Below are 27,008 nucleotides of genomic sequence, written 5' to 3'. Positions count from 1 at the left end.
AGGCCAGCATTTCACAATCAGATATGACGGCTAATAATGCAACATCCCTGTTGACTACAAAGCCCTACCAGAACCATTCAAAGTGAAGTTCATAGACCAAACATTAAGTGTTATTAGTCAAACCAGTAGTGCAAAATGCTTTCCTTTATTGATTTTTCCAGATAAACCTAAATTTATGGAGGAGATATAATGTAAGTCCCTTTAAATGGCTCTTATGATATCCTTCAAAAGTATATTTCTTCATACAAATTATTTTCTATGATGCATGTCAATATAAATTTATTTTGAATTCAAAATAACATACCATATAGCACCGTAAGCTCAACAGAAAATTGCGAAGTGCTTAACAAATATAGAAAAAAAAGATGAAATTTATGAAAGATTATGGGTTGTGACAGAAGCTCGATTGTAGAAGTAGATTTTAAGGATGCTTTTGAAGAGAAGGAACAAGCAAGACTTAGGTTGAATATTGTCGAGGCATAAGCAGGCTTTACTTCTAATTATTGAATGAAAAGAAAGCAGGAACCATAGGAAGTTACAATCACAGCAGCAAATGTCATTGACTGAAACAAAGGGCTGAACAACGGAAAATACATAATTGTTGCTAAAGCCAATAAATGATTCAAACATGGAGTTGTTACTCCATATATTAAGCCATTGAGCCAGTTGAGGGTAAAAGACATTACATGAAAGCTAGTAAGACATTACATGAAAGCTAGTAAGTATAACTAACTTACTTAAAAATAGAATTATGTTACATGATTTTGGTTAAATTTATTTTGAAAGACAAAGCACAAGTGCCCTTATTTCAGCTTTATTTGTGTCCTACTTCATTGCTTCTCATAGGCCTTTAGTAGGATAATCTTTATCATAAATGTTTCTTAAATAAACTTGGAAAAACTTAACAGGGTCACATGTTCCTCACACCCAAAAGAAAACTGCCAACTATTCAATGTTATCTGTTTGACAAGATGACTGTGGCACAGCAAAATCGAAAAATCCCAGAGTAAGGGATAGTTTTGAAAAGTCCAGAAAATAGTATTGTTGTGATCAAGTAATCCAACAGCTTCAAGCAAAATGGAAGATCAGTGATGATTGCACTTAAACTAGCAATTGTGTTCCAAAGTAATTAACTAAGTTAGATAGTATGCTATCACCTGAAGCTTTACATTTTTGATTGAGGCAGGTATGAAACCTTGGGCATTCCTTGATTTGCCATTTATGATTATTGCTAGCCACATGTTGGAACTGGAGGGGACTGACAACCGAATTACTACTGTACTAGCAATAGGATTTACACATAATGTACTAGCTCTTCTATTCCCTCTCAGGTATTGCAGACCTGGCAGAGATGAGCATTGCACAGAAAGGTGCAGGAAGCTCAAGTGAAACAAAAAAGGCAAAGAGAGAAGTTTAAATTAAAGATCGTAAAATGCAAATAAAATCTAGAAATACTTTTAAGTATGTTAGTGAAACTTGCTAAAGCATTCAGAAAGCTCTAGCTGCTAATTGAGCCATGCAGTAAAATAATATAAACATAACACTGATTAATGTAGAATCTGCAAAAGGTTTTCTGAATCCTTTGAACATTTAGATTTAAAGTAATGGTAAAAGTGTGACTTAATTCAACATTTTCCTTAGGAATGTTTACCAAATCATATGTGCATCCTCACCTCAGGAAGCAATTCAAACATTTGCAGTCAGAGGCTCCCTTAGCTTTTCTCAAGACATAGTGGAAGGCTATGACTGTCACGCAACTATCAACTACAAAGTATTTTACCAGTTTAAAAACCTGTTGGATACATTTCAAGCAGTTTGGATATCACTGCAAAATAATTTTCAAAATCAACCTACCAAGTAACAGAAAACATTTCATAACGGAATAATGAAAAGTTAACCTCACATTTTTATGTGATTACATTATAAATCAAAATTATGCATTGATGAATTCAAAAGCCAATTATTAAATAAAGCCAGCACAGGATTACAGAAATCAAATCTCCTGCTAAATAGGCAAACTGATAGAATTCCTATAGTGTGCAAGCAGACCATTTGGCCCATTCTGTCTACACCGACCCTTCAATGAGCATCCCACCCAGACATATCCCCTATACCATCTCTGAAATCCTGCATTTTCCACCTAACCTGCATATTGCTAGACACTATGGGAAATTTAGCTTGGCCAATTCGTCATGTGCACATCTTTGGACTGTGGGAGGAAATCAGAGCACCCGGAGGAAACCCACGTAGACACGGGGAGAACATGCAAAGTCCACACAGCGTCGCCCAGGGCTAGAATCAAACCTGGGTCCCTGGTACCATGAGGCAGCAGTGCTAACCACTGAGCCGCCATGCTTGAGAAATATGTTTACACATTTCTCCTTTTGCACTCAGAAAAAGGTTCCAGATATAGCCGATCCTTGCTGTCCTGTCAACTTGGCCATGGGAAGATTTGCCTTGTCTGAATTTAACTAATCCACAGCTCCTGCTGTATCGCCATGCTGAAAATAGTGCAACCAATAAGCATTCTCTTCTCAAGCCATATAAATCACTCTTTCCTTTCCAATGTATATGTTTCAGTCCTGATGAATGGAAAGCGAAAAGCTTCAACTTTGCTTCTTTTCAGCGGTGGTTAGGTTGGGAACAACAATTATTTGGACATATGTAAGTTGTTATGTAAGTGGGTAAATAATTAACAGATGAGCATAATGTAGAAAATGTGAACTTGTCCAATTTGGTAGGATGAACAAAAAAGCACTAGATTATTTAAATGGAGAGAGACTGTAGACCTGGAGGTACAGAGGGATCTGGATGTTCTGGTACACAAACAACAAGAAGTTAGTTTGCAGTACAGATGATCAGAATGACCAATGCAATGTTTATTGCAGGAGGGGGTGGAATGTTAGTGTAGGGAATTTTACTGCGGTTGTATGTGACTGTGGAGTGACAACATTTAGAGTACTGTGTTAAATTTTGGTCTCCTTTGAGAAAGGGAGACTATTATTTATTTTAATTATAAAATATCACCAATATTTAATATTTAGTACCAGAGGACTGGAAGATTGCAAATGTTGTGCCCTTCTTCAAGAAGGGCCTTAGAGATGACCCAGGTAATTATAGACCTGTGAGCCTGACATCTGTTGTAGGAAAAGTTTTGGAAAGGATTATAGGAGATAGGATTTATAATCATCTAGCAACCAACAATTTGATTGGAGATAGTCAACATGGATTCGTCAAGGGCAGGTCGTGTCTCACAAACCTCATTGAGTTTTTTGAGAAGGTGACCAAGCATGTGGATGAAGGTAGGGCAGTTGACGTGGTGTACGTGGACTTCAGTAAAGCCTTTGATAAGGTTCCACATGGTAGGCTATTGGAGAAAATAGAGGCACAGGATTGAGGGAGATTTAGCAGTTTGGATTAGAAACTGGCTTTCTGTAAGAAGGCAACGAGTGGTGGTTGATGGAAATGTAGAGGAGACATTGGGGAAGTGAAACACAAAAACTGGGTGATTATAAATACTGAAGTCCACGTACACCACGTCAACTGCCCTACCTTCATCCACATGCTTGGTCACCTTCTCAAAAAACTCAATGAGGTTTGTGAGACACGACCTGCCCTTGACGAATCCATGTTGACTATCTCCAATCAAATTGTTGGTTGCTAGATGATTATAAATCCTATCTCCTATAATCCTTTCCAAAACTTTTCCTACAACAGACGTAAGTCTCACAGGTCTATAATTACCTGGGTCATCTCTAAGGCCCTTCTTGAAGAAGGGCACAACATTTGCAATCTTCCAGTCCTCTGGTACTAAATATTATAAATATTTTAACATCTGTGGAGGCAGGGGAGAATAAACAATAGGAAGGGATAGATCTTAAGAGAGAGAAAAACAGTTGGACAGAAAAGAAGTGGACAAAGACCAGCCTAGCAGAATGAATAGCTGTTAATGAGGACTATTAGTAGCAAACAATGGGTTGTGTATGGTAGCCATGTGATGGCAAGGCCCGGTATATGGGGGTGGGGAATATATGAGGAATGGTGCTCAAGCCCTGAAATTGTTGAACTTGATATTAAATGCAGAAGACTGCAGGATTCCCAAGTGGAAAATGAGATGCTGTTCAGAGCACTGCAGACAGAGATGTTGGTCAAGCAACCCAGTAGTGTGTTGGAATGTCAAACAACAGGAAGCTCAGGGTCTTGACTGTGGACCGAACGCAGATGTGTTCTGCAAAGCGGTCACCCAGTTTTTGTGTTTCACTTCCCCAATGTCTCCTCTACATCATGTCAGCTACGTAAAAACCATCCTTTTCCTCGCTACCATCATTTCTTAAGAAGGTGTGCTGAACCCTAAAAGTCATCTCTGATTTCTCTCCACAAATGCCATCAGACCTGCAGAGTTTTCCAGCAATTTCTGTTTTGGTTTTTGATTTCCAATATCCAATATCCACAGTTATTTTGGTTTTCTGTCTAAGGATATAACTGTGTTTGAAGCCACTCAGAGAAGGTTCATGCAATCCATTTTGAAATGAAGGACTAATTTTATAAAGAAATGATGATTTTAGAATGGATGATTGGATTTTAGAAGAATCAGAAGTGATCTTGTTAAAACATATAAAATCCTGAGGGGACCTGACATGGTGGATTCTGAGAGAATGTTTCCCATAGTAGAAAGGTCTAGAACAAAAGGACACAGTTTAAGAACAAAATGTCTTGCTTTTAAGACAGTGAAAAGTTTTCTTTTCTTTCAGAACGTTTATAGGACTGTGGAACTTTCTTCGCTAGAAAATGGTTTTCGCTAAGTTAACATATACTCTTGTTCTTAAGTCTTCTGTTTTTATCATACACTTAGGATATTCTAAAGTGCTTTATAGAAAGTGAAGTAGTCATGAAGCCTTGCCACTATTGAAATGTAGAAAAACATGGAGACAACCTATTCAGAGCAATGTCATGCAAACAGGACACAGGGTTTGAGGGCGACAAAGCTGCAAATAATCCAGGCTTCTTTCTTTTACATCCAAATGACTGGCAACAGATCAAGATAGTCAAGAGGCAGGTACTTCTGGTTTGTCAGCCAATGGTGACACATAATTGTTACTTCCTAGGCTGGACATATTTTTAAAAATAATGAACCAGATAATACTACCCTTTAGAGATAAGATTTTATTACAGCAGTACTTGTCAAGTTACAAACATATATTGGCCCTAAGGAATGTGACAACTGGAGAAAGAATTCAGGAAATGGCAAACTTTAGCACCCATGTCTGTGCCACAACAGATCTTCAATCCTAACTTTTTTAACAGGTTGATCATACTTTGAGATGCACCCACTCTGTAAGTTGATGCTGAAGGAGATAACAGAAGATATCACAATTTAAGATATTTACGCAAATATCTGAACAGCAATAGCTGACAATATAATGGGAAATCTAAATCTATTTTTCATACCATTAATAGTCTACATTAAAAACAATGTAGTTTAAGTGGATCATAAAACAAACGTGTTATGACTTGCAAACAATATTTACTTTTATTATTTTGCTCACCAATCAGGTTCATATATGGGAATAGCTAGTTAGAACATCATCAATTTTATAATTTACAACAAAACTTAATATATTGCAAAATCAGAATCTGAAAAACTGGAATCTTTTAGTTGTGCCACAAGTCGAGAAAAATTATCTACTATGATCATAAAGCAGGTGCAGAATAAGGCCATTCTGCTCCACCAATATTTAATATTTAGTACCAGAGGACTGGAAGATTGCAAATGTTGTGCCCTTCTTCAAGAAGGGCCTTAGAGATGACCCAGGTAATTATAGACCTGTGAGACTTACGTCTGTTGTAGGAAAAGTTTTGGAAAGGATTATAGGAGATAGGATTTATAATCATCTAGCAACCAACAATTTGATTGGAGATAGTCAACATGGATTCGTCAAGGGCAGGTCGTGTCTCACAAACCTCATTGAGTTTTTTGAGAAGGTGACCAAGCATGTGGATGAAGGTAGGGCAGTTGACGTGGTGTACGTGGACTTCAGTAAAGCCTTTGATAAGGTTCCACATGGTAGGCTATTGGAGAAAATAGAGGCACAGGATTGAGGGAGATTTAGCAGTTTGGATTAGAAACTGGCTTTCTGTAAGAAGGCAACGAGTGGTGGTTGATGGAAAATATTCCGCGTGGAGTCTGGTTACTAGTGCCTCAAGGATTTGTTTTGGGACCATTGGTGTTGGTCATTTTTATAAATGACTTGACACAGGCATAGGTGGATGAGTTAGTAAGTTTGCAGATGACAGCGGGGAGTGGACAGTGTGGAAGAATGTTGCAGGTTGCAGGGAGGCTCGGATAAACTGCAGAATTGGGCTGAAAGGTGGCAAATGGAGTTCAATGCGGATAAACGTGAGGTGATTCACTTTGGGAAGAATAAGAGGAAGGCAGAATACTGGGTCAATGGAAAGATTCTTGGTAGTGTGGATGTGCGGAGGGATCTTGGTATCCATGTACATAATAGATCCCTGAAAATTGCCGCCCAGGTTGGTAGTGCTGTTAAGAAGGCTTATGGTGTGGTAGGTTTTATTGCTAGAGGGATTGAGTTCCGGAGCCGATGTCATGCTGCAACTGTACAAAACGCTAGTCCGGCCTCACCTGGAAAACTGCATTCAGTTCTGGTCGCCCCATTACAGGAAGGATGTGGGAGCATTGGAAAAGGTGCAGAGGGGATTTACCAGGATGTTGCCTGGTCTGGAGTGCAGGCCCTATGAAGAAAGGCTGAGGGACTTGGGTCTGTTCTCATTGGAGAGAAGGAGGAGAAGAGGGGATTTAATAGAGACATACAAGATGATCAGAGGATTAGATAGGGTGAACAGTGAGAATCTTTTCCTGAGGATGATGACATCAGCTTGTACGAGGGGGCATAGCTACAAATTGAGGGGTGATAGATACAATACACATGTCAGAGGCAGGTTCTTTACTCAGAGAGTGGTAAGGGTGTGGAACACCCTGCCTGCCAATGTAGTTAAGTCAGCCACATTAAGGGCATTTAAACAGACCTAGGATAAGCATACGAATATTGATGAGATAGTGTAGGGGGATGGGCTTAGATTAGCTCACAGGTCAGCGCAACATCGAGGGCCGAAGGGCCTGTTCTGCGCTGTATCATTCTATGTTCTATGTTCTAATGGCTGATATGTTCAACAGCCCCACTCCCCTGCCCTGAATCACCCTTGAATCCCTTATTAATAAAGAACCTATCTATCCCAGTCTTAAATACACTCAACGACTTGGCTTCCACAGCCATTTGCGGCAATGAGTTCCACGCCACCACCACACTCTGGCTGAAGAAATTCCTCCTCATCTCAGTTCAGAAAGATTTTCCCTTCACACTGAGGCTGTACCCTTGGGCATAGTCTCTCCCACTAATGGAATATCTTCTCCTTGTCTACTCTATCCAGACCTCTCAGTATTCTGTAAGTTTCATTGTGTGTTTCAGAATGTGAATCCATTGATGATTGTCAGAAAAACCCATCTGGTTTACTAGTATCCTTTAGGGAAGGAAACTGCCACCCTCACCTGGTCTCGCCTACATGTGACCCCAGATCTACAGCAATGTGGGTGACTCTTAATTGTCCTTTGGGCGATTAGGGATGGGCAATAAATGCTGCCTGGCCAGTGATGCCCTCATCCTGTGAATGAATAAAGGGGAAATTGCTCACAATTGCTCTGGCCAGAGCTTTACATATCCTTAGCAGTACATTCATATTCTTGCATTCCAGCTCTCTTGAAATGAATGCCAGCATTGCATTTGCCTTCCTAACTGCCAACCGAATATGCATGTTAATCTTAAGAGAATCGTGAACCAGGAGTCCAAAGTCCCTTTATACTTCAGATTTCTAAAACCATTCCGCATTTAGTAAATATTCTATGCCTCTGTTCTTCCTACGAAAGTGCATTGCTGCACATCTTCCCACACTGTATTCCATCTGCCACTTCCTTACCAATTTACTTTAAAGGAAGCATTTATCAAGGCTAGGAGGCTGGGAATACACGAAGCAAGATAAATCACATTTACTGGCTCTCCTTTGCCTAACTTGCTCATTCCCTCCTTAAAGAATGCTAACATTTGTCAGGCATGACGTCCCTTTGACGAAACCGCGCTGACTCAGCCCTATTTTATAAGGCACTTCCAAGTATGCTGTCTTTAATAACGGACTCTTAAAATCTTACAAGGAAAGTCGAACGAACCTTAAACAAGGAGTCAGAAGGGCTAAAAAGGGGTCATGAAAAGTCATTGGCCAACAGGATTAAGGAAAATCCCAAGGCCTTTTATACATAAATAAAGAGAAAGAGGATAGCCAGGGAGAGGGTTAGCCCAATCAAGGACAGGGAAGGGAATTTGTGTGTGGAGCCAGAGGAAATGGGCGAGATAATAAATGAGTACTTTGCGTCAGTATTCACCATAGAGAAGGATTTGGTGGAAACTGAATCTGGGCAAGTGCGCGTAAATATTTTGGGTCATGTTGAGGAGATATTGGGGGTCTTGAAAAACATCAAGGTAGACAAGTCCCCTGTGCCTGATGGTATATGATGTGGAATATGGAGAGAGGCAAGGGAAGAAATTACTGTGGCCTTGAGGGAAATTTTCATATCCTCACTGTCTACAGGGGAGGTGCCAGAGGATTGGAGAATAGCCAATGTTGTTCCTTTGTTTGAGAAGGGTGCCAAAAATAATCCAGCTAATTACAGGTCGGTGAATCTTACTTCAGTGGTAGGGAAATTATTGGACAGGATTCTTCGAGACAGGATTTACTCCCTCTGGGAATCAGTGGGCATATTAGCGAAAGGCAACATGGTTTTGTAAAAGGGAGGTTGTGTCTCAGTAACTTGTCTGAGTTTTTTGAGGAAGTGACAAAGATGATCGATGAGCATAGGGCAATGGATGCTGTCTGCATGGACTTCAGTAAGGCCTTTGACAAGGTCCCTCGTGGCAGGCTGATACAGAAGGCAGAGTCGCACGGAGTCAGAGGTGAGCTTGCAAGATGGATAAAAAATTGGCTCGGTCATAGGAGACAGAGGGTTGCAGTGGAATGGTGTGTTTCTGAATGGAGGGCTATGACTAGTGACATTCCTTAGGGATCAGTGTTGGGACCTTTGCTGTTTGTTTTATATATATATATATAAATGATTTGGAGAAGAATGTAATTGGTCTAATTAGTAAGTGTGCCAATGATACAAAGGTTGGAGGAATTGTGGATAGCGATGAGGACCATCAAAGGATACAGCTGGATATAGATTGGTTGGTAACTTGGGCAGATGGAGATAAATCTGGAAAAATGAGGTAATGCATTTCAGGTCTAATCCAGATGGAACATATACAGTAAATGGCAGAACCCTTAAGAGTACTGATAGGCGGAGGGATCTGGGTGTACAGGTACATAGGTCACTGAAAGTAACAACGCAGCTGGAAAAGGCAGTCAACAAGGCATAAGCCATGCTTGCCTTCATTGGCCGAGGCACTGAGTTTAAAAATTGGCAAGTAATGTTGCAGCTTTATAACCTTTGTTAGGCCGCATTTGGAATATTGCGTTCAATTCTGGTTGCCACATACGAGGAGGATGTGGTGGCTATGGAGAGGGTACAGAAATGATTTACCAGAATGTTGCCTGGTATGGAGGGCATTAGTTATGAGGAGAGGTTGGAGAAACTTGGGTTGTTCTCACTGGAACGGCGGAGGCTGAGGGGCGACCTGATAGAGGTCTATAAGATTATGAAGGACATGGACAGAGTGGACAGTCTGAAGCTTTTTCCCAGGGTGGAAGAATCAGTTACCAGGGGCCATAGGTTTAAGGTGTGAAGGGCAAGGTTTAAAGGTGATTTATGAGGCAAGGTTTTGTTTTTACCCAGAGGTGGTGGGTGCCTGGAACTTGCTGCCAGGGGAGGTAGATACTACAGTGTTGTTTAAAGGGCGTCTTGACAAATACATGAATAGGATGGGAATACAGGGATATGGTCCCCGGAAAGGTAGGGGGTTTTAGTTGTGATGGGCAGCATGTCAGTGCAGGCTTGGAGGACTGCAGGGTTTATTCCTGTGCTGTAATTTTCTTTGTTCTTTCTTTTGTTTTTTGTTCTAACTCTCCTGGCTTGTTCAAGTCCTTCTGCAGCCTCCCTGTTTCCTCCACATTACTTGTCCCCATACCAATCTTTGTGTTATTTGTAAACTTAGCAACAATGCCCTCAGTTCCTTCATCCAGACTGTTAATGGGCAACATGAAAAGTTGTAGTTCCACAAGGATCCCATGCAGAATTCTACTAGTCACCAGCTGCCATCCTAAAAAAAGTGCCTTTAATGCCACACTCTGCTTTCTGCCAGTCAGCGAATCCTCTATCCATGCTGGTACCTTGCCCCTAACATCACGGACTCTCATTTTATTTCACAGCCTTCTTTTGCATCTTGTCAAAGGTCTGTAGAAAGCCAGATAAATCACATTTACTGGCTCTCCTTTGCCTAACTTGCTCATTCCCTCCTTAAAGAATGCTAACATTTGTCAGGCATGACGTCTCTTTGACGAAACCGCGCTGACTCGGCCCTATTTTATAATGCACTTCCAAGTATGCTGTCTTTAATAACGGACTCTTAAAATCTTACCAACAAGTGAGGTCAGGCTAACTGGCTTGGAGTTTACTGTTTTCTGCCCCCCACCTCCCTTCTTAAATAGGGGCGTTACATTAGTCATTTTCCAATCCTCTGGAACATTCCCTGATCACACCATTCCCTCTACAATCTCTTTCAGAAATATGGGGTGCAGTTAATCTGGTCTAGACGATTTATTTGCCTTCAGATCTTTCAGCTTCCCCAGTACTTCTCCTTGGTGATGGCCACTTTCTCCCCTGCCACTGACTCGCTTGAGGTTCTGGTATACTGCTGTCTTCTAACACAAAGACTGATGCAAAGTACCTATTCTGTTCTACTGCCATTTCTTTTTTCCCCATTATTACTGCTCCTGCCTTAATTTCCAGCAGTCTAGCGTCCACTCTTGTATTCCTCTTTTCTTTTTGCTATCTAATAAAACTCTTGCAATCTTGTCTAATATTATGAGCTCACTTACTCTCAAGTTTCATCTTCCACCTCCTTATTGCTTTTTTAAAATTATCCTTTCTTTTCCTTTTATTCTGTTCCTCATTTCCCTTGTCAGCCACATCCTCCTCTTGCTGTGTTTTTTTTCTTCCTTGCAATGAATTTCTGCTGTGCCTCCTGAATTACCCCCAGAAACTCCTGCCATTGCTGCTCCACCGTCTTCCCTGATAGGCTCCCCTTCCAATTAACTCTGGCCAGCTCTTCCATCATGTCATTGTAGTTACTATTACTCAATTGTAATACTGTAACACCTGATTCCAGCTTCTCCCTCTCAAACTGCAGGTAGAATTCTATCATATTATGGTCAGTGACCCCAAGGGGTTCTTTCACCGCAAGCTCCCTAATCAAGTCTGCCTCACTACACATCACCAAATCCACAACTTCCTGTTCTGTTGTGGGCTCTACGACAAGCTCCTCAAAAAAACCATTTTGTCAACATTCCACAAATTCCTTTTGTTGTCTCTCCTTCCAACTTGATTTACTCAGTCCACCTACATATGGAAGTCCTCCATGCTTTTCGCAATACTGCCTTTCTTATATGATTTTTCTATCTCCTGATTTATTTTCTTCCTCACATCCTTGTTACTGCCAGGAGGCCAGGACAAAGGTCCTATCAGGGTCTTCAACTCTACCAACGTAGATTCGACCCATCCTGACTCTATGTCACTTCTTAGCGTTGATTTAATTTCACGTCTCACTAACAAGGCAATCCCACTGCCTCTGCCCATCTAGCTATACTTTCAATAGTATCCTTAGGTATTTAGTTTCCAGCCCTGATCCCCTTGTAGCCACAACTCTGAGATTTCCACAATGTTGTATCCGCCAATTTCAATCTATACTACAAGCTGATTTATCTTGTTTTGTGTACTGCGCGCAGTTAAGTACACACTCCCAGTCCTGTGTTGACTGTTGCCTTCTCATAGCTGTCCCTTAATCTGCTGTACCTGAAGTTAGATTTCTGACCCTTTCCATACTCTCTGTCCTATTACTTGGTCGTAAAACTTTAATAACCTTTGCTGAGCCTGGCCCCTCTTAATATTTTCCATAACTGTCCATCCAACTGAACGCTCTCATCACCACTCTTTACTTTAAAGCCCTATCCACAGCCTAGTTATGCGATTCACCAGGACTCTAGTCCCAGCATGATTCAAGTGGACCCATCCCATCAGAAAAGTTCCCTCCTCTCCCAGGACTGGTGCCAATGTCCAATGGATTCAAAGCCTTTTCTCCCACAATAAATATCAGTCAGTTATATAACATGGCATCTGTGCTCACAAGGAAGTTTTGTCAAATATGTTATATGAATGCATTTGATTCTTTTATATAATGCACAAAATCATTTGAATTGCACATTGGCAGGGTCTTTTTCTATTATTTTCAAAATATAAATTGAATTTCAATGATGTTGATAGAAGTGCAAATAGTCAGTAATAAATTTTTAAAAACCAAATATGATTACTTTCTACAGTGGAATAACTTTTGTCAATTAACAGAAATAAACAGGATAGTATTGGCTCCTAGGTGACCCAATGGAGAGGAATGCCGAATAGCGCATACAGCCTGGACTTTGGCTAATGCATGGCGTAAATATGCCCAGACAAAGAAAGAAGCTTTGGAAGTCATATTTGGTGTCAGGAAATTCCACCAACACCTTTACAAATGTAAATTTGCAATAATTACGGACCACAAATCCCTGCTAAGTCTATTTAAAGTCTACTTTCCTTGGACACATAGATAAGCTGCAGAGCTGGGCTGAGAGGTGGCAAATGGAGTTTAATGCAGACAAGTGTGAGGTGATGCACTTTGGTAGGAGTAACCGGAAGGCAAAGTACAGGGCTAATGGTAAGATTCTTAGCAGTGTAGATGAGCAGAGAGATCTCGATGTCCATGTACACAGATCCTTGAAAGTTGCCACCCAGGTTGACAGGGCTGTTAAGAAGGCATACAGTGTTTTAGCTTTTATTAATAGAGGGATCGAGTTCCGGAACCAAGAGGTTATGCTGCAGCTGTACAAAACTCTGGTGTGGCCGCACTTGGAGTATTGTGTACAGTTCTGGTCACCGCGTTATAAGAAGGATGTGGAAGCTTTGGAAAGGGTGCAGAAGAGATTTACTAGGATGTTGCCTGGTATGGAGGGAAAGTCTTACGAGGAAAGGCTGAGGGACTTGAGGCTGTTTTCATTAGAGAGAAGAAGGTTGAGAGGTGACTTAATTGAAACATATAAAATAATCAGAGGGTTAGATAGGGTGGATAGGGAGAGCCTTTTTCCTAGAATGGTGACGGCGAGCACGAAGGGGCATAGCTTTAAATTGAGGGGTGAAAGCTATAGGACAGATGTCAGAGGTAGTTTCTTTACTCAGAGAGTAGTAAGGGAATGGATTGCTTTGCCTGCAACAGTAGTAGATTCGCCAATTTTAGGTACATTTAAGTCATCATTGGACAAACATTTGGACGTAGATGGAATAGTGTGGGTTAGATGGGCTTGAGATCGGTATGACAGGTCGGCACAACATCAAGGGCCGAAGGGCCTGTACTGTGCTGTAATGTTCTATGTTCTATGTTCTAAACTATGCAGGTGTCATTAGTAGCTTAAGGGGGAAAATAATGTCTTTGTACTGAAACTGCCATCTAGTGTTTAGAAAGCAGATTAACTATTCGGTATCTATTGTTTTAAAGTACATTACAGCTTAATGGAATCTTAGATTCTTAAAAGCTAGGATTAAAAATATTAATTCGCAGTTTAGTAGAGATACTTGTCACTTTACTCTACACTACCCCAACGAATAAAATCATTACTGGAAGCCATTCTTTGGTTCAGTTAATGCATAACCAAATTTTGAGACAAGATTTTTTTTCCTAAGCATTTATAGTGCAATGACGTACTCTGTAAGGAATATAACCGATTGGATTCAGTACTCAAACATGAAGGTAAATTGTACCTGTTGACGTAACAAAGCAAAAATATTATTTTACAGCCCGGTTAAATAGCAAGCTATCAGAAAATTAGATAAGAAACACAATCATTTGAACAAATTTTAAAAATGATCAATTCACTGAAATAAAGGGAAAAGAGAACATGTAAAATAGAAGTAGGTTATCGAACCCCTCAAACTTACCATGCCATTCAATAAGATCATGGCTGATCCGATTGTGCCCTAATTCCACTTTCCTGCCTGCCCTCCATATCCCTTGGCTCCCATGTAAATCAAAATCTCTCAAACTCTACCTTAAATATATTCAAGCATTCAGTCTTCATTGGAATTCTCTACCCCAGAGAGCAAATATTAATGATTCGCAGAAGAAATTCCTTCTTATCTCCATCTCAAAATGGGAGACATCTTATTTTAAACCTCTGCCCCTTAGTTTTCAATTTCCCCATGAAGGCAAGCATTCGTTCAGCATCAAGGCTCTTCAAAATCTTATATGTTTATATCTTATAAACTCATCTTGCATTGAAAGAAAATGCTGACATCTTTAAAATGATATCCCACTGTAAAATACTGATCCATGTACTATGTTGACTCACCTCGGAAAGAGACACTGGATTTTCCAATAGTGGAATAAAAAGGACAATTTATCATTTTAATTCAACAAAAATATCTAACAACTCTAAAATGCAGACTAGTCTTAAAGCCTTTGATGTGATTTTACAGTACAGTACCTGTGCTTTTCAGCTGCCATTCATTCTTGGACTCTGTTACCTTGTCATGTCTTTTATAAGAGAACTAGGACAATTCTTTCCCCAGTGTAAATCTATAACACCTTTGTATCAACAACCATTCTGAAAGTGAATGTGACTGCCATGGTCACTTATCACTGCAGACTTCTCTTAATTTAAAGAAACGTCTAAAAAGCTGCAAGAGCACTCTCACCTTGACAGCAGTTTCACTGCCTTCAGCTTTAAAATCTTCAAATTTCATTACATCAGCCATAATGAAGCCCTTCTCGAAATCTGTGTGGATCTTGCCAGCAGCCTGAGGTGCCTTCGTCCCTTTCTGTCAGTAGAAGGCCAAAGGAAAATTAATTGTTTTTAAGAAGATGGATTACAGGAGAGATGCACGTCCCTTTGATACAGTATCAGGCTTCAGGGAAACTTCGCTTCATATCACTTGACATGTCACATATACAATCAACCTTATCCTGATATTGGATACCCATTTAGGAAACCAGAGATAAAGTAACTCCTGTTATCAATGCAAAGCAGCAATTTTTGATACAGATTTTGAAGGTGGTATTGATTTTAGATGAAGTAATCTTGTCACTGTGAGCCCAGCGACATCTCTTCTCATTTAGGATGTCTGAGGCAACATTTTGGATACATGATCTGAGAATATAATTGAATTTATTGACCCAAAAGGGCACAAACAGCATTTTTCAGAATGTTAGACAAGCGTTGCTCATGACATTTTCACAGTATGTACATTGGTACTCAAACTTTCAATTCAAAAATCAATTAAATGTTTTCAGATATTAAAATTCTTTTAAAGAGATTCACGTTGGTCAGAATGACTGAAATAAAAAGAAAAAAACATATGGCATGTTACTTATATAAATGACTATATTAATCTTAAAATGAAATACTTAACAATAGCATTTTTAATGTTCAAATATCTATCCAAAAGGATGTTGCTACATAATTTTTCCAGTATTTTTGCCTTGTTCAATGAGGGTACTTCAGGACATGGGTGAAAATAAGCTTTAAAATTGTGTCATCAAAGCTAAGCTTGAATTTAAATTTCGAGAACTCAAAAATACCCAGCTCAAAAAACAAGAGAAATATGCCAACATTGTGTTCATTTGTTAATAATAAACCATTGTAAGCATGAAGTAATTTTCCTTGATTGAACACTCATAAATGTAACCATAATAAATCAGAGTTTAGCTTATGTAGGAGGACAGGAATACAATATTACGTGATTACCCATATGCTGTTTTACAAGGGGTCTGCAATGTCAAAGATGGCCATGCAAGGAAATGTGACACATGATGACAACCTCAAAGATGTTTATCAGAGCATGATAAAGTGAGGGATTAGAAAATTTATCTTTCATAGTGGAAGAGGTTTTAAGTCAATATGGTTACTCATCGGTGTTTCCCTCACTAAATATCCTGAAGTATTCAAAGTTAATAACAGCATTTAACAAAATGTGTCCATAATTAACATAGGCAGAAAAAAAATTCCTTCCTGACCATAAGGTTATTTTATTGTACATACAATTTTATATCATAAGGTCTCCATATTGGTACTATGAGCTCAATTGTAAGAGAACCATGGGCTCTATACTCCCCGCTGGATTAAAGGCCAGGGCAGAGCTGGTCCAGGACAAGAACAGCTCTGTAGACATTTAATTAGAAGCAATAAGCTGAATTTCTAACTAGTGGCATGAAGCTCCTCTTCAAAGTTTTCTGTCAGCCAATCAGAGGTTGCCAGCTTAAGGTGCACTGGTAGCAATTACAGGACTAATGCTGAAACTGGCTTAAAGTGTTAAGGATGCAAATTGCAAAGAATTAGAGCTTTGGAAGTATTTGGATTGGTTAATAGGAGGGCAGGGGGAGGGAAGAAGGGGTTGGCATGCAAGTTTGAAAGATGATGAGGATAAGGTAACCTGGGGCTCTTTATGGTTTCTGGCAGACAAGGGCCTCCAATGGCCCCAGTGACCTACTTAAGGATGGACCCCATCATCACAACCAGTCGGTGCAATGAAATCTTAAAGACTTGCTGCTTGATCGAGGCAAGATAGAGCCTTAGTTGCCCCTTATGGCCTCTATAGTCCACTGGCAGGTAGCCACTCAATGCACTCCCCACCACTGTTATAGCTGTGTTGAACACCGGCAAAGACAAGATTCCACCCAGTGGATTTAGTGTGTCCCCACAATAAAGGTACCAACCAATATGGATTATATTCAATCATATATTAAAAAAGTAAGACCGCCAGAACTACAGGTTATTATTTTAATATCTATTATCATTTGGTTAAACAGAGACTTATTTTAATCTGAATTGGTTTTTAGTCACCAAATACAAAGTTTCGGCCTAAAACAGCGGCAATGTTACATCAGACTTCCAAGATTTCAGAAAGCTAATATACTCATATTACCTAACAGCTTTAAGCAGTAAGCTTATGATCCTACTTGCAATGGTCTTAATCAAAAATGCAAACTTTGTTCACTGCATGCTATACCCCTTTTCCAAGGTAACTCATTTCACACCACCTAACTTGACTTTTCAATCAGCACATATACAGCAGTGAACAACACAGTCAATTATGCAACACAATCATTATATTGCACTTCAAACAGTCTGGGGAGAGTGAAAGACTACTATGGCAGCAGTGGTACATAAATTCACCTCTTCATGTAAAAAAGTATATTTATTACTACATAATTTATGTGGTTACTCAAAATACAATTTAAGTACAAGTTTTAAAATTAAACTAGAGATAATAAAATACTATTAACTTGATATCAAAGCATATAATTGAATAACCAAAGTCATTCTTAATGCTTTAAAAATAAACTCCCAATTTGATAAAACTGTGGCAAAACAAACAGGCAGAAAAAAACTCAAGGAAGGAAATAAATAGTACACTCCTGTTCCTATCCTTCAAACAAACTACATTCCATTCAATGCCATTTCCTTTAAAGGTGTGCATGTGGAACGTACAAAGAAATTTAGCATTTTGTTTCTCTTCAGGTGATAGGAAGTGCTCCATTAACATTAGCTGCTGTCTCTATCATTTGCCTCTACTGGGCTGAAAAGTAAATTTCAGCTTTTGAGAAATAAATAACAATGAAAGAGATGTAAATCCTTGTTTCTACAAGACAATTACGCAGTGCCCAATAATTTTGAAGGTCCCTATATAATACAAATTAGGGCTTCATTTCAGAAATAAAAATTATGCACACTTCTGACACGGAAGAAATTTTAACCACTATTATTCCTGATATAAAACCAGGAAGAAGTTTGAATCAAAGTTAATTTTATAAAATTCCCAACATCACAATTTACAACAAGGATCATCGACCTTTTATGTTCACATTTGGTGAGAGTACAATGTCTTGCCAAGTAATTTGAAATATTTACTTCTGCAAGCTGCATCACTAAGGAGAGAACAACTCGTGATTGCAATGCATGCTTTAAAGTCGAAAACTTGTAACATAAAACTCAAATAATGTAGTCAGAAGCATATATTCAACTACGATGAATAACTCCCTACCATCCTCGGTACAAATAGTTTATGTCAAATTGCCAGTAGTCATTAAATTTTAACCTGCATATTTCAAATTTTAGAAACAAATCGAGACAATAGTCTAATATTGAAAAAAGACTGATTTTGTATTGTATACTATGAACGTGTAGAATTCAAGTGTCATGAAAAGCTCAACTGTGTGCCACAAACATTAACCTGCACGAGATCAGCATTAAAAATGGGTAATTTAAAGTAAATTCATGAATATGATTTTAAAAAAACACTTTACATACTAACAGCAGATTACATAATACATTGCTTATAAACTTCATGTTACTCAAGCAAGAGAAGAGGCCAGAGACAACCCAAACAAACTTAGCAAATACCAAATGAAAAGCAACATCAATTTCACTGGCGACAAACCCAGTCACACAGATTAAGCAAGCACAATACTGAGGTGCCTTATCTCTGACCACAGGAGGAGGAAAGATAGATTCTGCAGGATGAAGAAATTCATACTATGTAATAGGCAGAATCAATTGCTACCTGCCTCAATCAATGCACCCCACTTTCACTGTTCAACAGCTCACAAATAATTAAAGTTAACACGAACAAAACCCAGTCTATAATGACTAGAAAACCACTGCCATGACAAACTTAAAAGTCGATGATATCAATCTGAATTCAACAGTGTGGAACTGTGTATGGCTGACAACAGGCTGTGAAACATACCTTTATGGTCCACGCTCGCACTTCATCTGGCCCTGCAGTAAAAAAATATTCAAGCTGTAGAGATGAGAATCCAGTCTTGATGATCTTGGGCAATGCACTGAAATCACAAACATACTGGTGTTTCTTCTAAAGTATGCCCAAATTATTTCATTGCAAACAGTTTAAAGCTATTTACTAACATTTTAACATTTTGCAAATGACTATTCCTAAATAATGATGCAAATATTGTCTTTCATAAAGCTATTGTCCAAAATGTTTTATTCTCTATTATTTAGACTTGTTTATAATAGTCATAACTTGATTCATTGTCAGAAAACATACACATTGAAATTCTTCAAGTATGTCCATTTGAAGTTATACCACAAGCACACATGATACTCTAAAGAGTTCCGAAGAAGTCATTTGACTTGAAACGTCAATTTTATTGGTCTTTCCAAAAATGCCACCAAACGTGATGGAGTATCTCCATAAGTTTTTGTTTTAATTTTTAAGACTCAGAACACCCTCTTCCATGTCACATCAGATATACTAATAAAGATTTTGCAAGGATAACGGTCCTGGGTGATATTACCCATGATCTGATTTGAACCATCCAACATCTGTAACATGATTATCAGCTATCAATACTTGGTGATAAGAAATACAATTTCAGGCTTACCAGTATTTCTAAATAAAAACAAAGTCAGATTCCAACAAAAAAATAAAATTTAATAAAGTTAATATGAGCCTGAACAATGCTTAGTGCAACTGTATATATGGGCTATACCAACAGAAATGCACACTTTAACTCTGCCTCATTTAGAAAATGAAAAATCATGGGGCGAGTTTCAATGACTACCAGCCGGTGGCTCTGACCTCCATAATTATGAAGTCCTTCGAAAGGTTAGTCATGGCTCACATCAATTCCAGCCTACCAAATTGCCTTGATCCTTTGCAATTCACTAACTGGCACAACAGGTCCACAGCAGACACCAGCTCCTCAGCCATACACTCATTCTTGGAACATCTGGTTAACAAGGATACCTACGTCAGGCTCCTACTTATTGACTATAGCTCTGCCTTCAACACCATAATTCCAAACAAACTCATCTCAACACTGAGACCTAGGTCTCAGCTCCCCCGTTTGTAACTAAATCCTCAACTTCCTGACCCATAGACCGCAAAAATAGGTGACAACACCTTCTCCACCATAATCCTCAACACTGGTGTCTCACAAGGATGCGCACTCAGCCCCCTACTATATTTCTTACACACTCATGACTGTGTCACCAAATTCCACCCAACTCCATTTACAAATTAAAAATTGAAAGAGCTGTGGATGCTGTAAATAAGGAAAAACAAAGTTGCTGGAAAAGCTCAGCAGTCTGGCAGCATCTGCGAAGGAAACAACAGGATTAACGTTTCAGGTCCAGTGACCCTTCCTCAGAACTCCAGTTAATTCTGTTGTTTCCTTCACAGATGCTGCCAGACTTGCTGAGCTTTTCCAGCAACTTTGTTTCTGTTCCATTTACAAGTTTGCTGACAGCGCCACCATTGTATGTTGGATCTCAAACAACGACAATACAGAACATAGGAAGCAGACTGAGTGCTTAGCAGCATGGTATAGAGACAAAAATCTCTCGATCAATGCCAGCAAAACAAAGGAGCCGGTCATTGACTTCAGAAAGTGGGGTTGACAGAATGCCCGTCTGCCTCAATGGTGCTGAGGGAGAGATGGTAGAGATTGTCAAATTCCTGGGAGTGATGATCACCAACGATCTGTCCTGATCCACCCATGTCAACATGATGGTCAAGAAACCACAACACCACCTCTACTTCAAAAAGCTAAGGAAATTCGGTACGTGCACAAGGACACATCAATTTTTATAGATACACCATAGAAAGCATTCTATCTGGATGCATCACAGCATGAGGGGATGACAACTGCTCTTCCAAGTCTGGAAGAAACTACAGAGAGTTGTGAACATGGCCCAGTCCATCTCACAATCCAGCCTTCAATCTATTGACTCTATCTATGCTTCCCACTGCCTCAGGAGAGCAAACAACATAATCAAAGTTCCCTCCTGCCCTAAGTATTACTCTCTTCCACCCTCTTCCATCTGGCAGAAGATATAAAAGTTTGAATACACATACAAACAGATTCAAGAACAGCTTCTTCTCTGCTATTATCAGACTTTTGAGCAGACCTCTCAAGCGTTAATTCTGATCTCTCTCTTTGTACCTTCACCTTGGCTATAACACCGTATTCTGCACTCTGTTCTACTACCCTGATGCACTTTGTATGGTACAATTTGCCTGTGCAGCATGCAAACTGACACTTTTCACCATACATGGTACATGTGACAATAATAAATCAAACTCAATTCTGCACCATTATCGCCATAATTTGATGTGGCACATTACTTACTTTTGACGACCTGTGACAGATTTCTGCTGCTTTGGATTCACAAAATAGTAGAGTTACAAGAAATATTCCATTTTAAAATAATGAGGATGTAAGCAACGTGCAAAAGCTCCTCATGATGAAAGCTGACTTCCGGTTTCAGTTTAACATTTCATAATTTAAGAAATATCTTCTGTACAGCTTCTTAGAAAAGTAGGATTATATGTATTGAGGAAGTGAGAAGAAAATATGAACGAAGGTAAAATGATCAAACAAGGGAGATACTAAGTAATTTGACCCCATCCTTGGAAACCTACTTGAATACAATTCAACTCTCATTTTCCAAATGCCTAAACACTTAACAGCAGAAAATTGAGCTGCGTAGGAGGAGAATGAGTCAATAACTTATTAATAAGGAGTAAGCCCACAAACAAGAGCATAAATGGCTTAGGGCAATGCCTGATTCACCTGAACTCTATGAACCTGGAACAAATTACTTTGGGGGAAAAAAAAGAACAATTTATTTGAGGGCAGTTATGATACCAATGGCATTATCTCTGCCTCTAGGCCAGGAGGCCTGGGTTGAAGTCTCACCTGCTTTAGGGGTGGTTAAAAAATGTCCATAACAAATTACTTATACCTCTGCTTCATGTACAAAGTATGCAGATCAAATAAACAAATACAACCGCATACTCTTCTGACAAGCACCAAGAAATCAAAATGCCCAATAGTTTTGTAAAGTGTATTTTCATTCCAGGCAAGACCACCAAATTTGGGAACAATAGCTTTTTTTAAAAAAGTAGACATCACTAGAAATCCCAGATACATGTAAAGATTTCATAATTTTGAACAAATACAATAAACTTTAGACCATTAGAAAAATAAAACAATTTGCTACATACACAAATACACATACAGAAGTTATATTTTAACATTCAGATTTAACGTCAGGTAAATGTGTGTTAAGATATTTATAGTGCACTACGCAGCACATTAAATGTCAGATGCAGATGAGATAGATCCCACAGATTTCTCTACAATTCACCCAGATCATATAATGATGCTACGGGTCACCAAATCTTATTATTTTTTGCCTCCTTTACAAAGGATTCCAATTATTCACATTTGAAGATATAGCTCTGAATGTCCCTCAAAGTCACTCCGCCATGGACTGCCTCAATGAGTGCTTATGTCCTGGTACAAGTCTTTTGCCTCAAGACCATAATCCCCAGAATCTGCAAGACTGCTGACAAGCAGCCAATTACCAGCACAATTTCAGCTTTTTACGAAACTTCATTGAGTTGCCTGAATTTCTCAGAGCCTCAATTTTTGACAGTTACACCAAACAAACAGTACTTAAGAGCTTTCTTCATGCCCCCTCTCAGGTACAAATTGCTCTCAGAACCAGAAATACTTACTTATCAGCATCTCAATCTCTTCATCCAAGACTGCATCCCATTGACTTTCACATTCAGCAGTTTTCTAGCAACACAGGGGTCACCTTCTCTTACTCTGCCTCACTGACAAACTGGCTAAATCATTGCTGTTGGTATGCCCTCTTAACACATTCCAAAAGGGTCGCACAGCTCCAAAGCAAAATCAAATGTAGCAACCATTGGAACACTGTGCATTGAATGTTACAATATTCATAGGTTGCTCCCTTACACAACGAAGATGGATGCAAAGACCTTTTCCCCCCAACAAAGTATTTACTAAAAACAAATTCTGCCAATCATCATTTAAAAATGGAAATTCGCAGAAAAAATATAGGTATTAACCTTTGCGTTTTGTTTTCTTCCATGTATTTCTTTGTTTCATCTTCACCCATTTCCTGTATCTTTAGTTCAAGTGCTCCGCTGAAAGGTATTACCATTGCTCTTGGGTCATGCTTGTCTACCCACTCTTTAATTTTTACCAACCTGTAAACAAAAGGCACAAAAACATTATCAGGAGCTGCATGCATCACTGTATCACATTCATTATCCAGTACAACATTCATATTCATTAGCAACGTGCAGTTTTTATGATGCTTTTTTTTTGTACATTCCTTCCAAGGTCAAGTCGTCAAGTAATGATTATGCTATGAATCTGAAATACCACTAAAGTTGCAGTTAGCTTTTACTAAATCTCAAGTTGCAGTCACATAAATATGGAAGCTTGGGAAAGGGCACATAACAACACAAGTAAATTATTCAATGCCATTTGTCTTGCCAACACAACCCACTGTACTCTGTTCGCAAATCTGCCAGCTTGTTAAGGTCAACGGACATCTATGTAGGTTGATTTAGCTACACGGAGCGTCAAAGATACAAGAGAAGTGGGGCATGAAACATCAAGAGCAATGGAGAGTACAGCAAAGCCAATCAAGATGGAATCTGCTGTAACAATGCTAAGTTCTTTGAATAAATGTATAGACAGCTAGCTATCAGAATGCAAATAAAATATATTTGGAATGTTGCAGTGAACCAACTTCTTTGGTGCAGAATTTAAATGATTTACCCCAGTTTGGAATTCTGTCTTCAGATCAGGCACCTTTGTTACGTTAACCTGAAACCAACTTAGAGCATTGAGATAATAGTTAACACAGCTCCCAACCAATGCCATGACTGCAGTAAAAACAGCCAGAAACCTTTCTGGGAGTAGGCTAGACTCAGGAGTTATTAAATGGTATCACGAGTGGATTCTTTTGTTGTCCCATTGTGTCAACACCCCTTTGAAATTTCTGACTTTGGTGTCACCATCATTGAGTTTCAAATTATTTATGCGGAGCAGACAGTGTAAGTGGCCTCTTGCCTTTCTGGAGATGCTTAATGAATCAGCCTTGGTTAGCAAGCATATTTATGATTGGCTTGATGTAAAATGAACTTAAAGCTTCTTTTCAACCAATGGCTATTGAATTATTTCAACTATGCTTTCCAATTGTGAATCCAAACATGCAAAATGACAAGCCAAAAGACAGATATTGTTGATCAGGGAGCTAGAGATGAGAGGCTTGAAGTCAACAAGGGACTGAAGGGTAGCTGGAAGCAAAAGCTGGTGAATTGCTTGCCAAATCTTTCGAAGCTCCTTTGAAAGATTTGGCAACCAAGCATGGTATTGTGCTTGTAAAGCAATTCAGAAATGCACTACGATGCATGAGGAAGGAATAAACTTCCACAGCCCTCCGAAAACACAAGTGTAGAGTTCAATTTTACTGATTATCAACTGTCAGCTAAGTCTCATGAGATTGTATTCTTAGTGCCGCAAAAATCCCATTACTACTTTCCAAAGGACAAAAGTCTAAATGATCTTTAAGACTTTAATTATGGCAATTGCAAAAATTGTTTAAAATTAACTTAGCCAGCTAGTTGCTTCAGAAGTATATAACTACTTTCAAACTAAGAGGGTACTCTTGCTTTTTGTATCACTCAATAACTTTTCTGCTAAGAAATTCCAGTCAAGCTCAGCTGGATTGGCCAGTATCAACTCTAAGGCTACTGCTTTGAATGCCACCTTCCCACAACCTCATCAAAGTGGTTATCTCTGGTTTGTTACCTCTGCCACATAACAGTGAGGCAAAGAGCAGGGAGAGATTTCAGCTGAACACGTGGCTGCAGGGATGGTGCAGGGGGGAGGGCTTCAGGTACATGGACAATTGGGGCTCATTCTGGGGAAGGTGGGACCTCTACAAACAGGATGGTCTCCACTTGAACCAGAGGGGCACTAATATCCTGAGTGGGAAATTTGCTAGTGCTATTCAGGTGGATTAACTAGCTCAGAAGGGGGATGGGAAACTGAGGTGTAGTTCTAGTACACAGGAGGATGAGCGTAGGGAGGACATGGACAGGACCTCACTGTCACAGGAGTGTGCTGGCAGACAGCAAGCTGGATTGAAGTGTGTCTACTTTAACGCCAGGAGTATCTGGAATAAGGTAGGTGCGTTTGCAGCATGGATAGGTACCTGGGACTTCGATGGTGTGGCCATTTCGGAGACATGGATAGAGCAGGGTCAGGAATGGATGTTGCAGGTTCCAGGGTTTAGATCTTTCATTAAGGTCAGGGAAGGTGGTAAAAGAGGGGGAGGTGTGGCTTTGCTAGTCAAGGACAGCATAATGGTGCTGAAAGAACTTTTGATGAGGACTCATCTACTGAGGTGGTATGGGCTGAGGTCAGAAACAGGAGAGGAGAGGTAACACTGCTGGGAGATTTATAGGCCCCTGCAAAGTTCCAGGGATGTGGAGGAGAGGATCGGCAAAACTATTCTGGGCAGGAGTGAAAGGAACAGGGTGGTCATTATGGGAGACTTTAACTTCCCTGACATTGACTGGAAATGCTATAACTCTAGTAGGTCGGATGGATCAGTTTTTGTCCAATGTGTGCAGGAGGGTTTCCTGACTCAGTATGTCGAAGGGCCAACAAGAGGGGAGGCCACACTGGATCTGGTACTTGGTAATGAACCAGGCCAGGTGTTTGATTTAGTGGTAGGTGAGCACTTTGGAGAGAGTGACCTTAATTCGGTTATGTTTACTTTAGCAATGGAAAGGGATAGGAACATGCCACACAGCAAGAGTTATAGATGGGGGAAGGGCAATTATAATGCAATTAGGCAAGACTTAGGAGGCATAGAATGGGTTAGCAAAATGCAGGGAGCTGGTTTAAGGAACAGATATTGCGTATCCTTGATAGGTATATCCCTGTCAGGCAGGGAGGAAGCGATAAGGTAAGGGAACCGTGGTATACTAAAGAAATTGTATCTCTTGTTAAGCAAAAGAGGGAGGCTTATGTGACGATGAGATGAGATGGTTCATTTGAGGCGATGGAGAGTTACAGATTGGCTAGGATGGATTTAAAGAGAGAGTTAAGAAGAGCAAGGAGGGGACATGAGCAGACATTGGCAGGTAGAATAAAGGAGAACCCTAAAGCTTTCTATAGGTATGTGAGGAATAAGACGATGACTAGGGTAGGAATAGGGCCAGTAAAAGACAGAAGTGGGAAGTTGTGTGTGGACCCTGTGGAGATTGGAGAGGTGCTAAATGATTATTTCTCATCTGTTTTCACTGAGGAACAGGAGAATATTGTAGAGGAGATTACTGAGTTACGGGCTACTAGAACTGAAAGGATTAAGGTTAGCAAGGAGGAGGTGTTATCAATTCTAGAAGGTGTGAAGGTAGATAAATCCCGTGGGCCAGATGGGATTTTTCCGAGGATTATCTGGGAAGCTAGGGAGGAGGTGGCAGAGCCTTTGGCCTTGATCTTTGAGTCCTCATTGTGTACAGGTTTAGTACCAGAGGACTGGAAGATTGCAAACGTTGTGCCCTTCTTCAAGAAGGGCCTTAGAGATGACCCAGGTAATTATAGACCTGTGAGCCTGACATCTGTTGTCGGAAAAGTTTTGGAAAGGATTATAAGAGATAGGATTTATAATCATCTAGCAGCCAACAATTTGATTGGAGATAGTCAGCATGGACTCGTCAAGGGCAGGTCGTGTCTCACAAACCTCTGAGTTTTTTGAGAAGTGGCCAAGCATGTGGATGAAGGTAGGGCAGTTGACGTGGTGTACATGGATTTCAGTAAAGCCTTTGATAAGGATCCACA

General features: G+C 39.7%; 1 protein-coding gene across 3 annotated transcripts in view; it reads right to left on the bottom strand.

Moving 5' to 3' along the window:
- ola1 (Obg-like ATPase 1) overlaps positions 1-27,008 on the bottom strand; it is a 203,930-nt gene that overhangs the window by 2,767 nt on the left and 174,155 nt on the right. For all 3 annotated transcript variants that reach the window (XM_048535257.2, XM_048535258.2, XM_059647216.1), the window contains 3 exons: positions 23,213-23,353; positions 19,052-19,148; positions 15,002-15,124 (listed from right to left, as the gene is read on the bottom strand). In XM_048535257.2, the coding sequence (XP_048391214.1) occupies positions 15,002-15,124; positions 19,052-19,148; positions 23,213-23,353 (361 nt within the window). The remainder of the gene's footprint in view (positions 1-15,001; positions 15,125-19,051; positions 19,149-23,212; positions 23,354-27,008) is intronic.

This window comes from Stegostoma tigrinum, chromosome 7 (genome assembly GCF_030684315.1).
Source record: "Stegostoma tigrinum isolate sSteTig4 chromosome 7, sSteTig4.hap1, whole genome shotgun sequence".
Classification (NCBI taxonomy): Eukaryota; Metazoa; Chordata; class Chondrichthyes; order Orectolobiformes; family Stegostomatidae; genus Stegostoma; species Stegostoma tigrinum.
Note: the sequence above shows the minus strand (reverse complement) of the source record. Positions and strands in the feature narration are given on the sequence as shown.